Source organism: Coloeus monedula, assembly GCF_965178545.1.
Source record: "Coloeus monedula genome assembly, chromosome: 4".
Taxonomy (NCBI): Eukaryota; Metazoa; Chordata; class Aves; order Passeriformes; family Corvidae; genus Coloeus; species Coloeus monedula.
The window spans coordinates 64566196-64584358 of NC_138784.1; the positions used below are offsets into that span (position 1 = coordinate 64566196).

Consider the following 18163-nt stretch of genomic DNA (forward strand, 5'->3'; position numbering starts at 1 on the left):
TAATGCTCGTACAGCAGCATGACTGGGAGCTGAAGCAGAGCTGGCTTCTGAATTTCATGCACCCTGCAATTTTCTCTGCTGACAAATGGGTATGAGATAGCAGCAGCAAACCTCCAAACATTAGTCACACTGCTTTCCAACAAGCAACAATTACATGTAATACGTACTCTGTCATCTTGCTCCAGCTGAATTCTATAAAGAATTCAGTAATAAAAACTTGGCTTATGCTTACAAGCACAATATGCTACTTCAGAAAGCATAGGAAACAACTTCAGCTTGACCTGAGTTTAGTAGCATATTGTCAGCTGCTAAAGTTTGCTGCACATTTTTAAGTTTATTTATCAGTTTTTAAATCTAGTGTTGGGCTATGAGTTCTCCTTTCACAGTTTTATCTCTGTACCTATTTTTGTATTTCTGGGTTGCATTACGATTCAATGCATTTTTTAGACATCCAAGCATATCCAATACAAAGTTCAGAAATATAAACTGTCTTAATTATTAACATTGATATAAGTGCACATATCAAGATATTCAGCTATTTATACAGCTATCCAGCCTTATTAGCCTAATAAGTCTTGCTGAGCCTGCTGCATGGAGAAAAGTAATGTACTCCTAGGTGACTGGCATTTCACAGAGGTTGTGGTGAAGTTCCTTGAACCAAAACCAAGCCCTAGGATTTACTCCAGTTAAAGAACAAAGAAACAGTGCTCTTCTGTTTCTCAAAGCCCCCAAAAGCGAGAGGTGAAAATATGGTTGTGAGTTACCTGAAGTTTGAATGAACTTAATATACTGTTGACTTGGTATCAATACCAGCATAAAAGGAAGATGAACTTGGTTGTAAAGCCTGTGAAGTTGAGACAGTGCCATGAGTCACCACAATCCAGTTTCCATTAGGGACTGGTATATAGGGATACCAATGGCCTTGTGCGCATTTCATGGCACCTGTAACATCAACTGAGACAAAATCACTGATTTTTGACTAAGGTGGATGGGTCACCTTTACTTAACCTGGAAAAGAGACATGTCTGTTAAAATGCACAGGTTTTTCTCATCCACTGATACAAATAAAACATTTCTGAGGGAGCAGAAAATGACCTTCATACTCATAAGCCCACTCTAGTTTACCAGCTTATGTACATATGGGTAGATTTGTACCTGGATTTCAGTCTGGGATTGAATGTGAGTTGAGTTTGCTCAAATACCTGCTGTGAAATGTTCTTCCTTTGATGTAGATGCCATTTTCCCCATCAGGCCCAGAAATACAGTTTGAGGATTCTCTCTCACACTCTCACAGTAGCGGAACTTGAAACATCTGAGGAAAAAGCAGAGTTGTCTGGATACAGAAAATTTATTCTTTGCTGCTGTTGAGATCAACACTGAACTGCATTCAGCCTGGTTTGTAATTTCAAAAGAAAATGAAACAAAGGAGGAGATAACCCAAGGGCTAGGAGCTTATTCTGAGGCTGATCAGTGGCAGCTCAAATGAAAATGGTCTGTGGAGCAAAAAAATCTAAACTTAAAACCTTGTTTGCCTGCTGATACATCGCGTACAGAACTTCTCAGAGCAACTTGATCTGGCTGCCATCTGCCAGGTTCGATTTAATGTGGCAGCGACTCTGTTCCTCCCGCTGCAACCAGGAGACCTCAGGTGTGACTGACCAGAGCGGGAGCCCGGCAATGCGAACGCTCCAGGAAACTTCTGCTCATTTCCGCGACGCTTCCGGCTGACACCAGGACTTGGGGCAATTTCAGTCTGCTCCTGAACCGCGGCTATGGCAACTTTAGACGCCAAAGGCACGGCTGGGGACTCCTACTTGGCACATTGAGCTCAAATCCCTTCCCTGAGGCAGGGCGGTCAGTGATCCCGCTGGTGACAGACACCCGACTGTCCCGGCGGGATGGCATCGGCCCCTCGCACAGCCGCTGACCCCCGCAGCCTCTGCCTTCCACCCAGCAGGCCCTCCGCTTCCAGGCTTTATGTGACTCCCTCCGAGGATGCGGGAGAGTGTGGAAAACTCGGGCTCAGGCCGTTACAGAGCGCGCCCATCGAACAACGCCCTTCGTCCCCGGGACATGCCGAGGGACCGGTGTATCGCCTCCCAGGGTACATCCACCGGGAACGGCGCTACTCCAGACTTCCCTTATTCCCAAACAAACGCCCTTTCCAGGAACAGCCCGCGGGGCTGCCGGGATCCCGTCAGCCGGTCCCAGAGAGCAGAAGCCCAAACCCTGAGGCATTACCGAAACCCCCGGGATGCACCGGGATCCAAACCTTCTTTATTCCCAAACAAACGCCTTTCTCAGGAGCGCCACCTCTCCCCCGCTCCGGTCCCCGCTGCGCTCCCATCACGTCCCCGCTCCCGCCCCTACAGCGCCCCCGCCCACTCGCGCCGTGCGCACTCAGCCGAGCCACCGCCCCCAATCCCCTGAGAGCCCGCCCCCTCTCCCCGCCCTGCGACTGGCTACTCTCGCTGTCAGTCCGGAGCCCCCCCTGCCCATTGGGCGAGGTGAGGGCGCTGCCCCGCCCCTCGGCGCTGTCGGTTGGGGCGAGCCGAGAGTAAATAGACTCCGGAGCCCAAGATGGCGGAGCCGCCCAGTCCCGGTCGTGGCGCGGCGCCTCCCGAGCAGGAGCCGCTCGGCTCCAGGGCGGCCCCGGACGCCAAAGGTTCCCGCGGATCCCAGCCGGCCGCCAAGAAGGTGAAGGGAGCCGAGGAGCGGAGCCTGAAGGGCGCTAAGCGCGTCAACGGTGAAGGGGGCGGCGGTGGCGGGAGCGCCAAGCAGCCGCTGCCCGCGGTCGTGCCGAGCTACAGCGGCCCTGCGCCGTGGGGCTTCGCCACGCTGCCCTCGGGCCCCTCGGCGGGCACGGGGGGCTTCGCCTTCCCTTCCCCGCTGTCCCGGAAGCTGCTGCCGCCCGCGGTGCTGCTGCCGCCGTCCGCCTCCCCCTCCTCGTCCCGCCCGCAGCACCAGCACCGCCACCACCGGCACCGCCTGGCGCTGGCGGCCGAGGCGGGAGGCGGAGGCAGCGGCGGCAGCGCCAAGCCCAAGAGACCCAAGGAAAAGCGGGACAAGGAGAGGAGGAAGCACGGGGCGCTGCCCGTGGTGGCGGCGGCGGGAGATGGCGGCGGGGCCCTGAGCCGGGAGGAGAACGGGGAGGTGAAGCTGCTGTTCCCGAAAGGTGAGCGGCGGGGCAGCGCCGGCAGCGGGGGGCTGGAAGGGGCAGCGAGCGCAGGGGGCTCGGTGGAGCTGCCCGGCGGCAGCGGGAGGTGGCTGTGACCCGGGCCGGGGGCTGCGGGCAGTGCTGCAGCCGGTCACACACCGTTGGCGTTGTGTAAGTTCGTGGGGAAGGCAGCGGCGGCTCAGTCCGCCGTCAATCCTGTCAAAAAAGGGGGTGTGGAATTAGCGATGGCGTCAGCCAGAAGCTGCCAGAGGTCCTAGGTTTTGTTACCTATTAGGGAAATGAGGATGCCCAGTAATTTATTAGAAATGTGCGAACAAAACTGAATTGGGGAACAACGGAGAGCGCGTTTCAAAAAATCACCCTAATTTAAAAATTAAACCGTGAATGATCTCGTTTCTTAGGTTATTATTTTTTACAGGCTAAGTCACTGAGTACTAGAGAGCATGCAGTTAAAATTTAGATACTTAGACTTTTGGAATCTCATGTAGTTGCTGCTTCAATCTTTTTATTTCTTGAAGATCACATCTGCCAAGGAATGCTCAAAGCCTTCAGGATAAGGGGTGGAGTGCTGGGTTAGTTCATTAGTGAGGCTGGACAAAAATGGCCATACGAGGTAGGACAAGATGTCAGGCAAGAGTCTTGCTTGGATTCCTGCTGTGATCAACAGTAAATCTTGGGAACTAAAAGACAATGCATGACTATATGAAGACAGTACAAGAATACATGCTTTTATTTCTTGCATGTCCTTTCCTAGTCTCCAGTGACCTTAAACCAGATGTTGATGCTTTTAGATTTACATTGAAATATGAGGAATTTGAAACGTGCACTCCATTACCTAGTTTAATCAAGTTTCCTTTCTTTTAATGGAAAGATAAATTACAGCTGTTGTGTAAATTTAGGTTACTTTGATTGTGGCCTGTACCTGTAATTACAGGATCAGCCAAGCTTGTAGAGAAATATCAATATGCCTTTTTATCTATTGATTATGTTGTCTGGCTACCTTACTGCATTTTCCACTTATTTCCTTTGAGTATCTTAGTGTATGATTCACTTCCCATTGAGGTTTTTTTTTGTTTTTAAATTTTGTACAAGTGGGTTTTAAGTATGTAATTTCAGAGCTTTCAAGGGTTCCATTTTCCCCCCTTTCTCCTGTCCAAAAGGTGACTTGGAAAAAGTCTTTAGAATGATGCTCAGTACCCATTTAATGTTGGTGAAATCATCTTGTCTTCAAGGATAGCTGCTGAGAAACTCACCCAATAGCCTTCTAGCAAAGCTATGTAATTAATAATCATACTTGCTCAGATTGCCGTAGTGTCCTACTAGTGTTGAAGAGTCATGTTTGTAAATCTTGGAACAATATTACAATAACAAGATGAAATATTATTTCACATTGGTAAAAGAAATTGACACTGATAGTGTTAACTGAATAATTGATGTGATTTGTCTCTAAAGAGGAGATTCTGCCCCTTGTATGTGGAAAAGATACTTTTCTCAGAGGTTATATACTGACAGGCACAAATTCTTTATTTTTTTGGTTGCTGGGTGCTCAGAACAGATTCTTTAACCTCACATTTATTCCTTGAAAACTTAGTAGATGCAACAAATAAATTTTCAAAGGCAAATGATGCCTGTTTGGCACCCAAGTCTACAGATTTCTGTTTAGAGGAAGTAATTTCTAAAGCTAAAATTTCGTGGCATAATTTCCTATATAAAAGAAGAACTTTATTTTAATTAAACTGTTTATTTTTAGAAAGAAGGCTGTGAGAAGGTGAGTCTTCTGCTGAGAGCTGCCAGCTTTTCAAAAGTTCAGTATTTGACTGTAGATTAAAGAACAGGTTTGTGCTGTTAATCTGTGAATAATTTCTTTGCAGAGAGGAAAGGGAAAAATGCAGTTATGATGCAGGGAGAAAAGAATGGCTGGGGGGCAGGCACGTAGAATCCTACGTACAGAGGAGAGCTAAGAATGACATTAAGGTGGGTGGGTGGAATAGTCAGGACTTGTGCATTAGGAGTGCTGAAGCTATGGCACAGACTGGAAAAAGATACCAGAGGGACTGTGGTTGCAGCATATAATGAGTGAATGTGGAAGGAATTTGAAATACTGACATGAAAGGAAAATAGCAGGCAAAAGCAGTATGGAGGTGATTCTGATCTTGTTTTGGGGCAAAATATATTATACTTAGGTGCTGTAGAAAAGGCCAGGAAGGTTAGAGGACAGTAAAATAGGAGGAGAATGAAAATTTTAGGCAGCCTGCAGATAGGACATTGGTGAATTTGGAGGATTTTTGGTAATTACAAAAATCTGAAAAGCTTGCACACACAGAATATATGAGGGGTGGGGAAGTAGGAATAAAATATGCTCCTTTAGGTGTAATGAGGTGAGTTTGTGGAAGCTGTCATTAGTGCATTCTAAAAATCAACCTCGTGCAGGCAAGTGCAGCCTCTTGTTCCTGGAGTCTGCAGTTAGACAACCTTTTTGCTTTTGGTGCAGTGGGAAAGGAGCGACAATGTGGAGTTGATGGTATTGATCGTTTTTCTCTCCTAGCATTCAGAACTGATACACATAACAGTGTTGCACCTGCCAGAAGAAAAATTGTGCCAGTGGGGAGACTAGAGGTGTAGAGGCAGAAATACCAAGAGATAAGCAGGTGGAATAGGTGAGAGTTCCTTGATTGTTTTGAGGCTCTGAAAATGGAAGAAGTCCGTCCTCCTCTTTGCAGCCAAAATGTAGATTCATTGCAGGGGGGTACGTGGGATGGAGTGGAATTCCCAGTTATGCCAGTGCCTGTGAATGAGGAGGGGTCTTGTTTCTGGTCAGTGAGCTGTGTGCTTGCTACACAGAGCTCTAGGGGTGTGAGGAGAAAAAGTTTTACCTTTGTGAGAGAGACTGATGGCCTGCACAGATCTCAGTACTAGAAAAAATGAGGAGCAAAGCTAGGGCAATCAGAAGAAGAATGGCAGAATTTGTCTCATGAGATTGCTGGGACTGTGGTATAGACAAGATAATACAGGGAATCAGGTTATGCAATGATATGGAGTAAATGAATGTGAGATCTGGCCTTGAGAGTAGTACCAATTGCATTTTCCTAATTTTAGTTTAATTACTGTAATGATAAGGGGTATTGACACTGAGGAGGAAACTGAGATTTTTCACCTTGCATTCAGAAAAGCTGATAGTAGGAGCTCATGTGTGTCCTTCACTTGCAGTAGTAATTACGATGTAAGAGAGCCTAGTTCTGAGGCACCTTTCTTTCCTAAGTGATAGGAAGATGTTAAGCTTGGTAATAGCCAAGATGGATGATGTGTTTAAGCTTTTCAAAAATTTTTATGTTTTTTTTCAAGTCTTTGTTTAAAGACTTCTCTGGTCTTTTAACTAATTGCAAAGAGTTTTAAGTTGCAGAGTCATAACCAGGCCTTACAGCTTGTGATTCCATTAAATGAATGGAGTTCAGTGAACCCTTCAGAGATGATCTACCATGCAGAGAACTTGAAAGAACCTTTTGCCGGATGCATGATTTGTTCTGCAGATAACGAGGTTTAGGCTGTTTAAAATAAGCTCAAATTTCACTTGTCACGTACATTCTGATAGTGGAACTAAAGTTGTGCAATGTTTTTGTTTTTAAGACACGGTGTCAGTCTGACAGAAGTGGTTGCTGTTCGTGCTATGACTCTGCTGATTCAGTTAGTCATTTAGCTGATACTCTGCTCTAGCAGTTCATAGTTGAAATTGTTTTCATAACAGTGCAAAGCTCAGCTCAGCCACTCCCCTCTTAATTAGACAATGCCTGTCCAAAAGCTTTTGGTTGTGGTCCCTATACTTGTGGTAAGGTGTAATCCAGTTGCATGATCAGTCTTTTCTGTTTTTCTTGTCGTTTCTGTGTACAATTTCCCTTTCCTTCCTGCCTTTTTTTTCCCCAATGATCCGTTTGCTGATAAGATTGCCTCAATGTGCAAGCAGTTGCAAAATGAGATTGACATCTTTTGACTTGCAACTGGGGATTCCCCATATGAGCAGGAAAGCTAAAAATGGTGTTGTAGCTCTTGTTTTTAATATTAGTCTATTTTTTTTTTAACTCTCCTTCCTTCCCCCCCCCCCCCCCCCCCCCTTTCTGCTGCTGCTGTCTTTGAAGGATAGTTAAGATTAGATTTCAGATGAGCTTTTAGCAGTGATTCTTCTGGTAACTGTGACCTTGTATTGTATGACCCTTCTGGGATTTTAGCTTTCAAGACGTTAGACTTTTCAGTCTTAATAATTTTGGTTTGCATCCAGTGGGATGCTAATTTCGTAGTCTCTGTTAGCAAAGTAGGTTGTAGAAAGTTTTGGATCTTCTTTTTCCCTTCCTTAGAACTGAGGCCATGCATCTTCCTTGTTAGGTTGTTGGTTTTTTTTCTTTTTCTTCTGCTAAACATTTCCTCCTTCTGTTAACTTCTATTTACTTTCTTTTTTTTATTTTTCTTCTACTATGTGGCTTGACTCATTTCCCCCTCCTCTCTGCTGAACCCTTTAAATTCAGCAGTCATTTTCATGCTTATGAGGTCTCTTGGTCACTCTTGTCTGAATTCTTCAATATATTTCTATTTAGATACCCTACTGTAAGCAGCAATGTCTAGTAAGTGTTTAGGGTTTTAAGTGTTGTGTTCAGGAGGAAGAATGACTTCTCAAATTTCTTTTGATGCTTTGAGATTTACATGCAGCTCAGTTTTCAGAGACAGTAGTAACATTAATGTAAATATGCAATGTTGGGATAATTTGGAGCAGTGCATCTTTTTCTTGAGGGACCCTGGCCCCTTTTTGATAAGCTGATGCTTGCTAGGCAGAACAAAATCCTCCTAAGCTGGAAAACCATGCCCCTCCTGTACCCCAGAATCCAGCTTTGTGTGTAATTTATGCAGCAGAAACTTACTCTGATTTTAGAATACCAAATAATTTTTCTTAGTTGACACAAGATCAGGAGGCTGAAGCATTTGATCTGAAACCTCTTGTAGAGGCCTTGTTTGCAGCTGTCACATTCTCTGTTACTGATTTCTGATGCAACTCCCTAGTGCTCGAGCTCAAACTTGGCTCATTCAGTTCTGTATGTAGGAGATCTCCTTAGAAGTGCGAAGCTTAAAGGAACTGGGAACTGTAAAGATTATATTTAAGTTTTTTGGAAGTGTTTATTTCTGAAAGGGATCTGTCTCCCTTTCCATTCACTGAAGAGCTTGGGGAAATGTTCTTGCCTGATAAAGGGATTTCTTTAGTTATAACTTGTATTCTAAACTTAAATTACTGAAAGGAGTGCCAGCCAGATATTCCTGGTTCTTGGGATGTGAAAACTATCCCTTTTTTGATGATTTTTTTGTGTCATGGAAAGACTATATGGGTTTGTCCATGTTTGTTAAGTTGGGAAACCTGCTCTCCAGTGTACATTGTAGGATTTAATAAGTGCAGGTGTCAAAGCTCTTTACATGGTGATATTAAATGTACTTCATGATACCTGCATAACCAGTTAAACATGGCTTCTTGAGGTTTTATTTTTATGGGTGCTTGTTTAAAGTGAGGAGAGTGCCAATGGAAGGGATGGTGACTGGTGTTCTTGTATGCTCTTCCTTATCCCTGCTTCCTTTCAGTTACACTGCTGGTGGTGTCATCCATATTGATGGTGTCCCTTAGCAGTAGTCTGTAAATATTTTGCCTCATGTGCAGTGACAGCCCTTAAATCAAACGAAGGAGAGAGAGGCAGAATACTTTGAACATAGTCTATGACTGACTACTAATGTGAGTTACCATCTGGAAAACTGATGCAAAGCAGCTGCAGCTTTTGGCATCTGACAGGGTTGTTCAGCTCTCCTCTTTCAGTGCTGAAATGGACTTGCTTGTTTGAGCTCCTGCATGGGCTTCAAGGTGCAAATTTCCCAAGTGACAGCTACCAAGTTGCATGTAGTCCATCCACTAAAGAGCACTTCCTACTTGACTCATTTTCTATGCTCTTGGTTTACCTTTTTGTCTGTAGAAAGCTTGCAGCAGAGGCAAAGATCTGGTTAAATGTGTGTATCCATTTCTTTTGTTTATGTACTTAACCTACCATCCACAAAAAGTAGCTTTGGAATTAGAGGAGGAAGTATGCATATCATTCTTAATCAATTCAGTTCATTGTGTAGAATCGTTGTAAAGTGAAAATATTTTTCAGATACCCTTTAGAAAGGTGAGATGGAACACATCATAATAAAATTCTTCCTTGTCTGTATGTAGCATTTCTTTAATATACTGCTGTTGCAGCATTTCTTTTGTGTGTGGGTGTACTGTTTCTGTGACATGCAAAGCAAAGAATGTGGACTTTGTGGTGACACTCTTTACTGTGAATTTGAATGAAACATGTAGAAATCTCTTAATTCCTTGGGTGTTATATTTTCTTAAAACAGGGGTACTTATTCCTACAAAGCTCTGTATTTTAAAAAGGATACTTGTTTATTTACTAGAGTTGGATTGGGTTTGCATGACAAGGTTTTGGTAGCAGGGGAAATACAGGGGTGGATTCTTTGAGAAGCTACCAGTGATGGTGGTAGCATGTCTGGGATTATATATTTTAAGAGGGGGGAAAAAGTTACTGCAGAGGAGTAGTTGCAGCTGGAGAGATGAGTGAGAATATCTGAGCGGAGCAGCCCTGCAGACACCCAGGTCGGTGCAGAAGGAGGGGCAGGAGGTGCTCCAGGTGCCGGAGCAGATTCCCCTGCAGCCCATGGTGAGGCAGCTCTGTCCCTGCAGCTCAGGGAGGTCCATGGGGGAGCAGGGACCCACCTGCAACCTCTGGAGGACCCCACAGTGGAGCAGGTGAATGTGCAAGGGAGGCTGTGACCCCATAGGGGACCTTTGCTGGAGCAGGCTCCTGGCAGGACCTGGCAGGGCTCCATGGAAAGAGGACCCCATGCTGGAGCAGGTTTGCTGTCAGGACTTATGACCCCATGGGGCACCATACTGGAGCAGGCTGTGCCTGAGGGTCTGCGCTGCATGGAAAAGGATGCACATTGGGGGTGAAGAACTGCAGCCCCTTGGCAGGACTCACATTGGAGAAATTTGTGGAGTACTGTCTCCTGTGGGAGGGACCTCACACTGGAGCAGAGGAAGAATGAGAGGAGTTGCCCGCTGCCCCCCTAAGGAGGAAGGTGTGACAGAGGTGACATTTGATGAACTGACTACAGTCCCCATCCCCCTGTGTCACTCAGGGGGAGGAAGTAGAGAAAAATGGGAGTGAAGTTAAGCCTGGGAAGAAGGGAGGGACAGGGGGAAGATGGTTTTTAACATTTAGTTTTTGTTTTTCATTACCTTACTCTACTTTTGATGGGTAATAAATCAATATTTTTTCCCAAAATTGAGTCTGTTTTGCCCATGACAGTAACTGGATACTACATATGATCTCTCTTTGTCCTTACCTCAACCCATGAGCCATTTGTTGTATTTTCTCTCCCCTGTCCAACTGAGGAAGGGAGTCCTAGAGTGGCTTTGGTGGGCACCTAATGTCCAGCCACAGTCAACTTGCTACAAGAGTAAGAAATAACTTTATAGTAATAGAGACTTACTATTTTCCCCTCTGGCAGTAGAGCTTGAAAACTAAGGACTTGAACATAGCTCTTACTGAACTTCCATAGCTGATTCCTACTGTCCTTGGATTTTTTTTTTTTTTTTTTTTTTTTTTTTTAATGCCGGTAGGGAGTATTTGCAAACTCTGTTTAGTCTGTGACCAGTTATTTCCTGACCAGTGTATTTCTTTGTCAAAATCATATAAAGTAAAAGTGTGTGTTTTGGTAGGTGGGACAAGCTTCATGAAAAGATAGATTTTTTTGCCCTGGTATACAAGTTATTTCAAACGGTTGCCTCTTCGTTTTAGTATCTTTAGAGGTATGTAAAGGCCTAGGAAGTCTCTGTATTTGGGCTACATTGTTTCCATGTGGGTTCATTTCATCCTGTTCCCTCAGCAGGTCAAGATTTTTTTATTTTTCTTTTTTATTTGTTAGGAGTAGTCTTGGTGGAAGCTAACTGCAGAATATTCTGTGGACATGGAAAGCTTATCATAAACATCTTTCTACCTTTTACTACTTTGTGATCCTGTTGCCCTACAAATGAAATGGAGACCAGTAGTAGCTTCTACTGGTAAAGGTCAAAAAAGATGTACAAGAGCATTCCAGGTTTTCATAACTTCAACAGAACAAGTTTTTCTTGTTTTCCCTTGCCAGTGTTGCTCACAGCTTGTTTAGTCTATGACATGTAGGTTGTAAATTGCTTAGTGTTGGAGGTATTCATTTTAAAGCAGGATTTTTGTGAGGAATGTTCATGTTTCTGGATGTCCCTGAGGAGAATAATCTGCAGAATTTCGTTTGAGCATTGTGTTTGAATTCTGCAAGCCAGACTAGAAAATACTTATTAATACGCATAAACTGAAGACATTTGAACTGAGAATTAAGCTCAAGTGTTAATTCAGCGAATAACTCTCATTTCAATATAGGGTTGTTTTTTTTAATGTGCAAAGATTTTTTTTTTTTAATTGTTTATCTATTCTGTGAACTTTGAGGGAGGAAACCAGAAAATCTGTACATTCAAATTGAGCTTCTCAACTGTTTTTTACTTGCGTCAGGCTCTACACTGGTTTTGTTACAATACTGTGATTTCCAAAAAGGAAAGTTTACTCCAAACTTCTCTCAGCTGCATTTACATTGTATTTGCAGTCACTTAAGTTACGATTTGCTTGTGGCTGTTGCTGGGGGATGTTACAGAACACATTTTGTCAGGAAGGTTTTGCCATTGACTCTAATTGCTTTGTAGATGTGAAAATAAACTGGAGGCTCTTTAAAAGGTTCTCTGTCCTTGTGTTGCTTCTGACAAAACTGGAAGATTCATTGGCCTGTGATGCTTTTTATGAGCTGGCAGTAAAGGATTCTTTCAGTCTTTCTTTTGTCCTCTTTCAGCAAGACTCAACATTTGTATATGCTCTTCAATCTTGCTTTGATTTGTAAGTGAAAGCAGAAGTCAAGTGTGCCTCTTAACCATACAAAAATGCTGAGATAAAATCTAGGTCTTCCCATGATAATTGTAGTTCTGGCTGAGTTGAACATTCAGCACAGGTTATAAATCAAGCCTGGTGTTACTGCCTACTAACTGAGTGTCTTTCAGAGCATTACATTAACTCCTGTTGTACAGTTTACCCAATTTCATACTCAAGTTGCAGGGGATTTACAAATTAGAGATTCCTTTTTGGGGAGAAGCAGGTTGGAGAGGAAGATTTGTCTGTGTAACCTATTCCTAGAAAGGTTTGTGTTGCTTAGGAAGGCTTGTTTGTAGATTGGTTTCCATGGTCTGCTATACAAATAAATCTGCTTTGTCATCCATCCCTTTCCACAGAGGTGTTAGGGAGGCTGTTCTTGGACATGACTGTTTCAGTCACTTGGAACTAAGGGATCCTGTAAGTGCAGCTACCTTACTATATTTGTTCCAGTATAATTTCTGTTCTCTCCCCACTGCTTATCATGATCTGTGGAGAGGTAACAGATGTATCTCAATTGCCATCTCTTTTGGTTTTTATTTGACTTGTTTTCTCAAGACTCTCCCTAAAATACATTCTTCTCTTCACCCTAACAATAGCGAGGGTTTAAGTTCTGTTTCCATGCTAGAATGCTCCTAAGAGGAAAGATATGAATGCTGTGGAACCATTGTTAGAACATCATATATGTGGGTTACTGACAGCTCTTTGCACCTTTATAAACATGCTTCCTGAGTAGTTTGGTTAGGGGTCACTCTACATTGCCTTCAAGAATTGAGGGCTTTCTTTGGTTTGGTTCTGAAATACTTCTGATTTGTTAGTAGTGAGCATACTTGCTGCTTCTATTTTATGTGAATGCTTAAGGAAGAGTAATTGGATTTCTTTGCTTTCACTTGGGGTTTATAATGCAAGTACCATGAATAAAACATAAGGGCTGTCTCTTGGCTGTATTACTGAAGCATAACATTATGTAGAAGCTTGAAATCAGATTTCCACTTTCCCTGCGGAGGTTAAAAAGCCCAGTAAACTCTTGGAGCAGGTATTGGCTTCAGGCCAGGAAACTAGGCATGAAGTGCTGGCTGCAGTGCATGTAAGCCTAGTAAAAGCTGACTTCTCTAAAAGCCTAGCCTCATAAGTGAATCTCAACTTGGCTTGCAAAGATGACTGCTTGAAATGATGAATTCCTCTAGGTCTAGTGTTTTACATGCAGAAAGCGTGCCTAAAGGTTCTGCTTTTCTAGGGATTTAAAAACCTGGAGTGACTTGACAGGAAAGTAAATGAATAATGAGACTGCTCAGGTGAGCTGTTGCTGATTGTAGGTAAGCAGGGGAAGTGATAGTGAATTACATCTGCTGTGTGAATACAGCACATTTCATGTTTTTATTAATTATATCTGAGTGCTATTAATGCATTAGCCTGTGAATGTAATAGAAAAGATTTTTCAGCTGACAGATTAAGCCATCTTTCCCAGGTATTTGCAAAAGTCTTTAAGTTCAGAGTATGTATGGATAGTTATGAGGTTTTCGGTGTAGATGTGCACCCAAGAAAATGCAAAATGTGCTCTTTTTTCCCTCAATTCTTATGTAATGCATGCAATTCCAATTTCAAGAAATGAGCTGGCTGCAGATGCAAAGTAAGAGCAGAAGATATAGAAGTAAATAAAAATTACTGTACTGTTAACTTGCTGGGTTGTTGCATACTGCTACAACATAAGAGAAACAAAACTTTTCTGAGTTAAAGAAGCTTATGTTGGATTATGCAACAGATAAATATTAGCTTTTCATATTGTAAGTACTGGATTTCTTTGTAACTCCTCCTCTATATCCTCTTAATAGAGCTTGCGTAAGAGTAATCGGAAACATGTATGTGACAATTAGTTTTCTGTTCTTGCTTAATTGTGAAATATTTGCATTTCAGCTCAAATCAAAGACAAAGTTAAAGAAAGGGAAAAGAAGCAAAAAGAAAAGAAGAAGCACAAAATAATGAATGAAATCAAGAAAGAAAATGGAGAGATCAAATTACTGCAGAAAGGTAGGTTCAAACTGTATAGTGGTTTTTCATTCTAGTGCTAAAAGTATTTGTGTTTGGATACTGTGTTTTAATACTATGTTTTTCATTTAACTTATGCCATATTTCCTAGTTAATTGGTCCAAGAGTTGCAAATTAAATCCTAATTGTATATGGTAATTTTTTTGTCAACTGTGATAGGTACTGGAAATTAAAAATAAAACCATCATCACAGTGTTGCATATACAATAGTAGTAATAAGAAAGACCAGTACTTCAAGGAACAATATAAATGATTCTTCAATAACAGCTGACAAGATGTAGGTTATAATTTTATATATTGTGGAGAAGAAAAATGAATGCATGCTATATTTTGTGTCTAATATTAATGGTACAAGACTGAGTAATTAAGGAGTTATAATTCAGGAACTTTGTCAAATACTAAGCAGTTGTATGCAACATACAGTCTTAATTTTGGCTAATTTCTTCATCTTTGTTTTCTGTAATGAAAGATAGTTAAGGTTATGTTCTCATGCGGCTTGTACGTCCACTGAATCTTAGAGCTGTATAGTAGGTGATACTGGAAGGGATCTAGTCCAACTGCTGCAAGTATGATCAACTAGAGCAGGTTGCCCAGGACTATCAGACTCTCTGTTGCCAAGGGTGGAGGCAACAGTCTCTTTGGACAACGATGTTCAGATTAGATATAAGGAAGATTTTTTTTTTTTATAATGGTGATGGTAAGAGACTGGAACAGGTTGCTCGGAGAGGTGACAGATATCCCATTCCTGGCAGCATTAAAGGTCAGGTCAAGGATTGGGCTCTGAGCAACCAGATCTAATTAAAGATGTTCCTGCTTATTGCAGCAGTTCAGACTGGGTGGTCTTTAAAGGTCCATTCCAGCACAACCTATGTGTCTGTTGTATGGTCTGTGAAGAAAGGCAGAGACTGCTGGGGCTGATAGGCCTGGAGAAGAGGAAGCTCAAGGGGAAATCTCATCAGTGTGTGTAAAAACCTGATGAAAGGGAGTGAAGAAGGTAGCAACCTGTGCTTCACAGGTTTATTCCTTCCAGGTGCAGCGTTTTGCCCACCCCTCTGTTACCTTCACAAGTCCCCTAAGTTGGCCTGTTTCTACAGCCTCTCAAGGTCCCTGTCACTGGCAGTGCAACTCTGTGGTGCATCAGCTCCTCCCTCCAGTTTTGTATCAGCTGCACCTTGCTGAGGGTGTGCTCTGTCCCACGATGCCATTCATGGAGATGCTGAACAATACTGACGCAAGATATCAAGGTTGGGATTACACACTACTCTTTCCAGCTGGACGTTGTGCTGCTGCTCACAACCCTTTGAGCACAGCATCTAAGCCAGTACTTGAACCACCTTACTCTTCACTTAGGTCATGCTGCATCAGATTGTCTGCGAGGGTGTTGCTTATTTGAGTAGACCAAATACTTTTTTAATCGGTTATTTTCAGACTCTGCTTTTGAAGTTAGGAACAAATTCCTGATATGTTTTTCTGTTACCTTGTCTACTGTAGGATTTCATTTACAAACCAGAAGCTGAAACCCTCAAATCAAAACTTGAACTTGAGAATGCTCGTATGAGGTCAGAGGCATAGAACCTGTAATTACTACATCACGTATTACACTCTACACACAAGTAACTCTATTAACAACAGTGACAGCTTAAAACCTGTGTTGATCAGATCTCGGGGTATTGCCTTGAACGTGAGGATTGTGTAAGCTGGTGACTTCCCGTGAAAAGGACAGGTGTGACTTGTCATTGCTGAGCGTGGAAGGAAGTTGGTGGTTGAGATATTGGGCAGCACTTAACTGCCACAACAGTGGGTTCTTTAGGCTTTGAGTAACAGCCCTTTTTTATACTGGCTCCTGTTTCTGTTGCCATTCAGCAGATGAGGTGCAATCTGCAAAGACAGCAGGTTGTCTTACACCAATCTAATAAATGATACTTAATGGGGCTATTGAGCCTAAAATGGTGCTTTATTTTCAGGTTAATGTAAAAGTGCATATGCCCTGGGACTCTGCTAGAACACCTCCACTGAGAAGCAGGATAGGTTATTTTCACAGTGAACAGTGCTGCAAGTGCATTAGATGCTTTACCCCTATTTCATTTGACTTGTTACCACTCAAGTATATTTTAGGTTTTCTTTTAAGATGTTGGCTGTTAAGTGTTTTGTAGAGGCTGTGTTTGGTTTGCCAGTATTCTGCAAAACTGACTCCTATTTCAGGGAAAGAAGGGAGTGAGTCAGGAGAGCAGACAGTTATTCAGAGCAGACAGATCGTCTCCACAGGGTTTGTATCCTGTTCAGAGTGGCAGCTTTTGGTGTCTTCTGTGGGCCTCCGAAATCTGACTGGATGTGCTTGTATGTGCTTTGAGGTTTGTATAACATTTCCTGAGCTGTCCTGCTGATCTAACTTTACATCCTGGGCAAGAGAGAGCAGAGGCAGAAGTGCTTTATGATGCAGCTTGTATGTAAAGGTCAGTGTCTCTGACCTTTTCAAATATTAACTCTTTATCTGAGGGTGGCATCTTCCTGCGTAACAAAAGTTAAGCTTCAAGCCCTATTGTCTTCAGCTCAGGATTTACTGTGTGGGCTTTGGAACAAAGTTTTGGAATGAGTCTGCTTTCCATTTCTTTGGGTTTTTGCTTTTGTGGTTGTTTTTTCTATTTTTAGTGTGTATGTGTTTAGACACCAACAGTACTGTGCCTAAAACCAGCTTATTTCTTTCTTCTAAGTATTAGATCTATATGTTGTAAAATGTTGCTCTGGCCATCTGTTTGTGACTGACTTTGGTTGAGGGATGGAGGTAACAGCCTACGTGACTTCAGACAGCTAAACTGGCTGTCCAAGGTCAAAGGTGCCTAGTTATAGAAGAGGTCAGTACTGAGGGACTGATGCTTTTTGAGGGAGTGCTGGTGCATAAGCCTAATTTTGGTGCTCTAAGCTGAATGTGGAAGAGTTTATTTATACTGGGAAGCTCTGGGTTGTGAGCTGTTCATCTGCCTAAACTTGGGTTGGCGTTCTGTTGAAAGCAGTGATAAAACTTGGCCATGTTGAGAAGGGTGATTCTTAAAAAGGTTTTTCTGCTGTGCTTGAGGCTGCTGAAGGAAGTGAGGCTCTTTCAGAGAGTGTGATAGCTTTTCTTATGAACCTAGAATGAAGATTTTTTTTATTGTCCTTTTGCACTTAAGGATGTATTCTCTGTAGATAAGGCTATAGAATTGCCTCTATATCTCTCTGTCTGCTATGTGGAAGGAAGAGCTCAGTTTTCAGACAAAAGCTGCTTGGCACATGCATATTGTTAAAAATTCAGAAACTCTAAGTGATTTAAACTTGTTTTTAAGAAAAATCTACATCATAAATAGTTACCTTCTAGAAATTGAGCATTTCATGCAAAAAAATTGCACCAATGTGATGTGACAAAGTTACTGGAGGTCCTGCAAAAAGAAAAATGATTAATAGGCTTATTTGTAAACTGTCCCATTTCTGTTTTTCATTTTAGAAAAAAACAGTCAGTCTTGTGTTTCTGATTATTTATATCCAAGCACAGCAACTGCTAAAAATGCAGTAGGAGAAATTCTTAGTGTGTGTTTCTGCAAGATTAAATGCATTGCTTTATTGAATGCCAAAATCCAGGAAAGAACTGAACATGAACATTTTATTTGCTGGTATGAACATATGTAAATACAAATTGCTTTCTAAAACTTCTTTAAAATTATTCTTCTGGAAGAAATGACATTTAATTGTACATTCTTATGAACCTTTAAAATTTTTTATAGATGGGTTTTGCACATGCGTAATTATAAAATCAGTATATTGAACATGAGACTTGAGTCTTTGTGTATCTTTGAGGAAAATGTTCAAGTATTTGTATGCAATGCTCTTCAGTTGAGGGAGTAAGACTGAGATAAGAGTGCAGGGCACACAATCCACCACACTGATTTGTCTG

At 42.4% G+C, this 18163-nt stretch overlaps 1 protein-coding gene across 2 annotated transcripts in view; it reads left to right on the plus strand.

The window, feature by feature from the left end:
- Positions 1 to 2580: 2580 nt before the first annotated feature.
- Positions 2581 to 18163, plus strand: part of RSBN1L (round spermatid basic protein 1 like) — a gene marked incomplete at its 5' end in the record, with an annotated part of 46546 nt that continues 30963 nt past the window's right edge. For both annotated transcript variants that reach the window (XM_082280889.1, XM_082280890.1), the window contains 2 exons: positions 2581 to 3175; positions 14107 to 14220. In XM_082280889.1, the coding sequence (XP_082137015.1) occupies positions 2581 to 3175; positions 14107 to 14220 (709 nt within the window). The remainder of the gene's footprint in view (positions 3176 to 14106; positions 14221 to 18163) is intronic.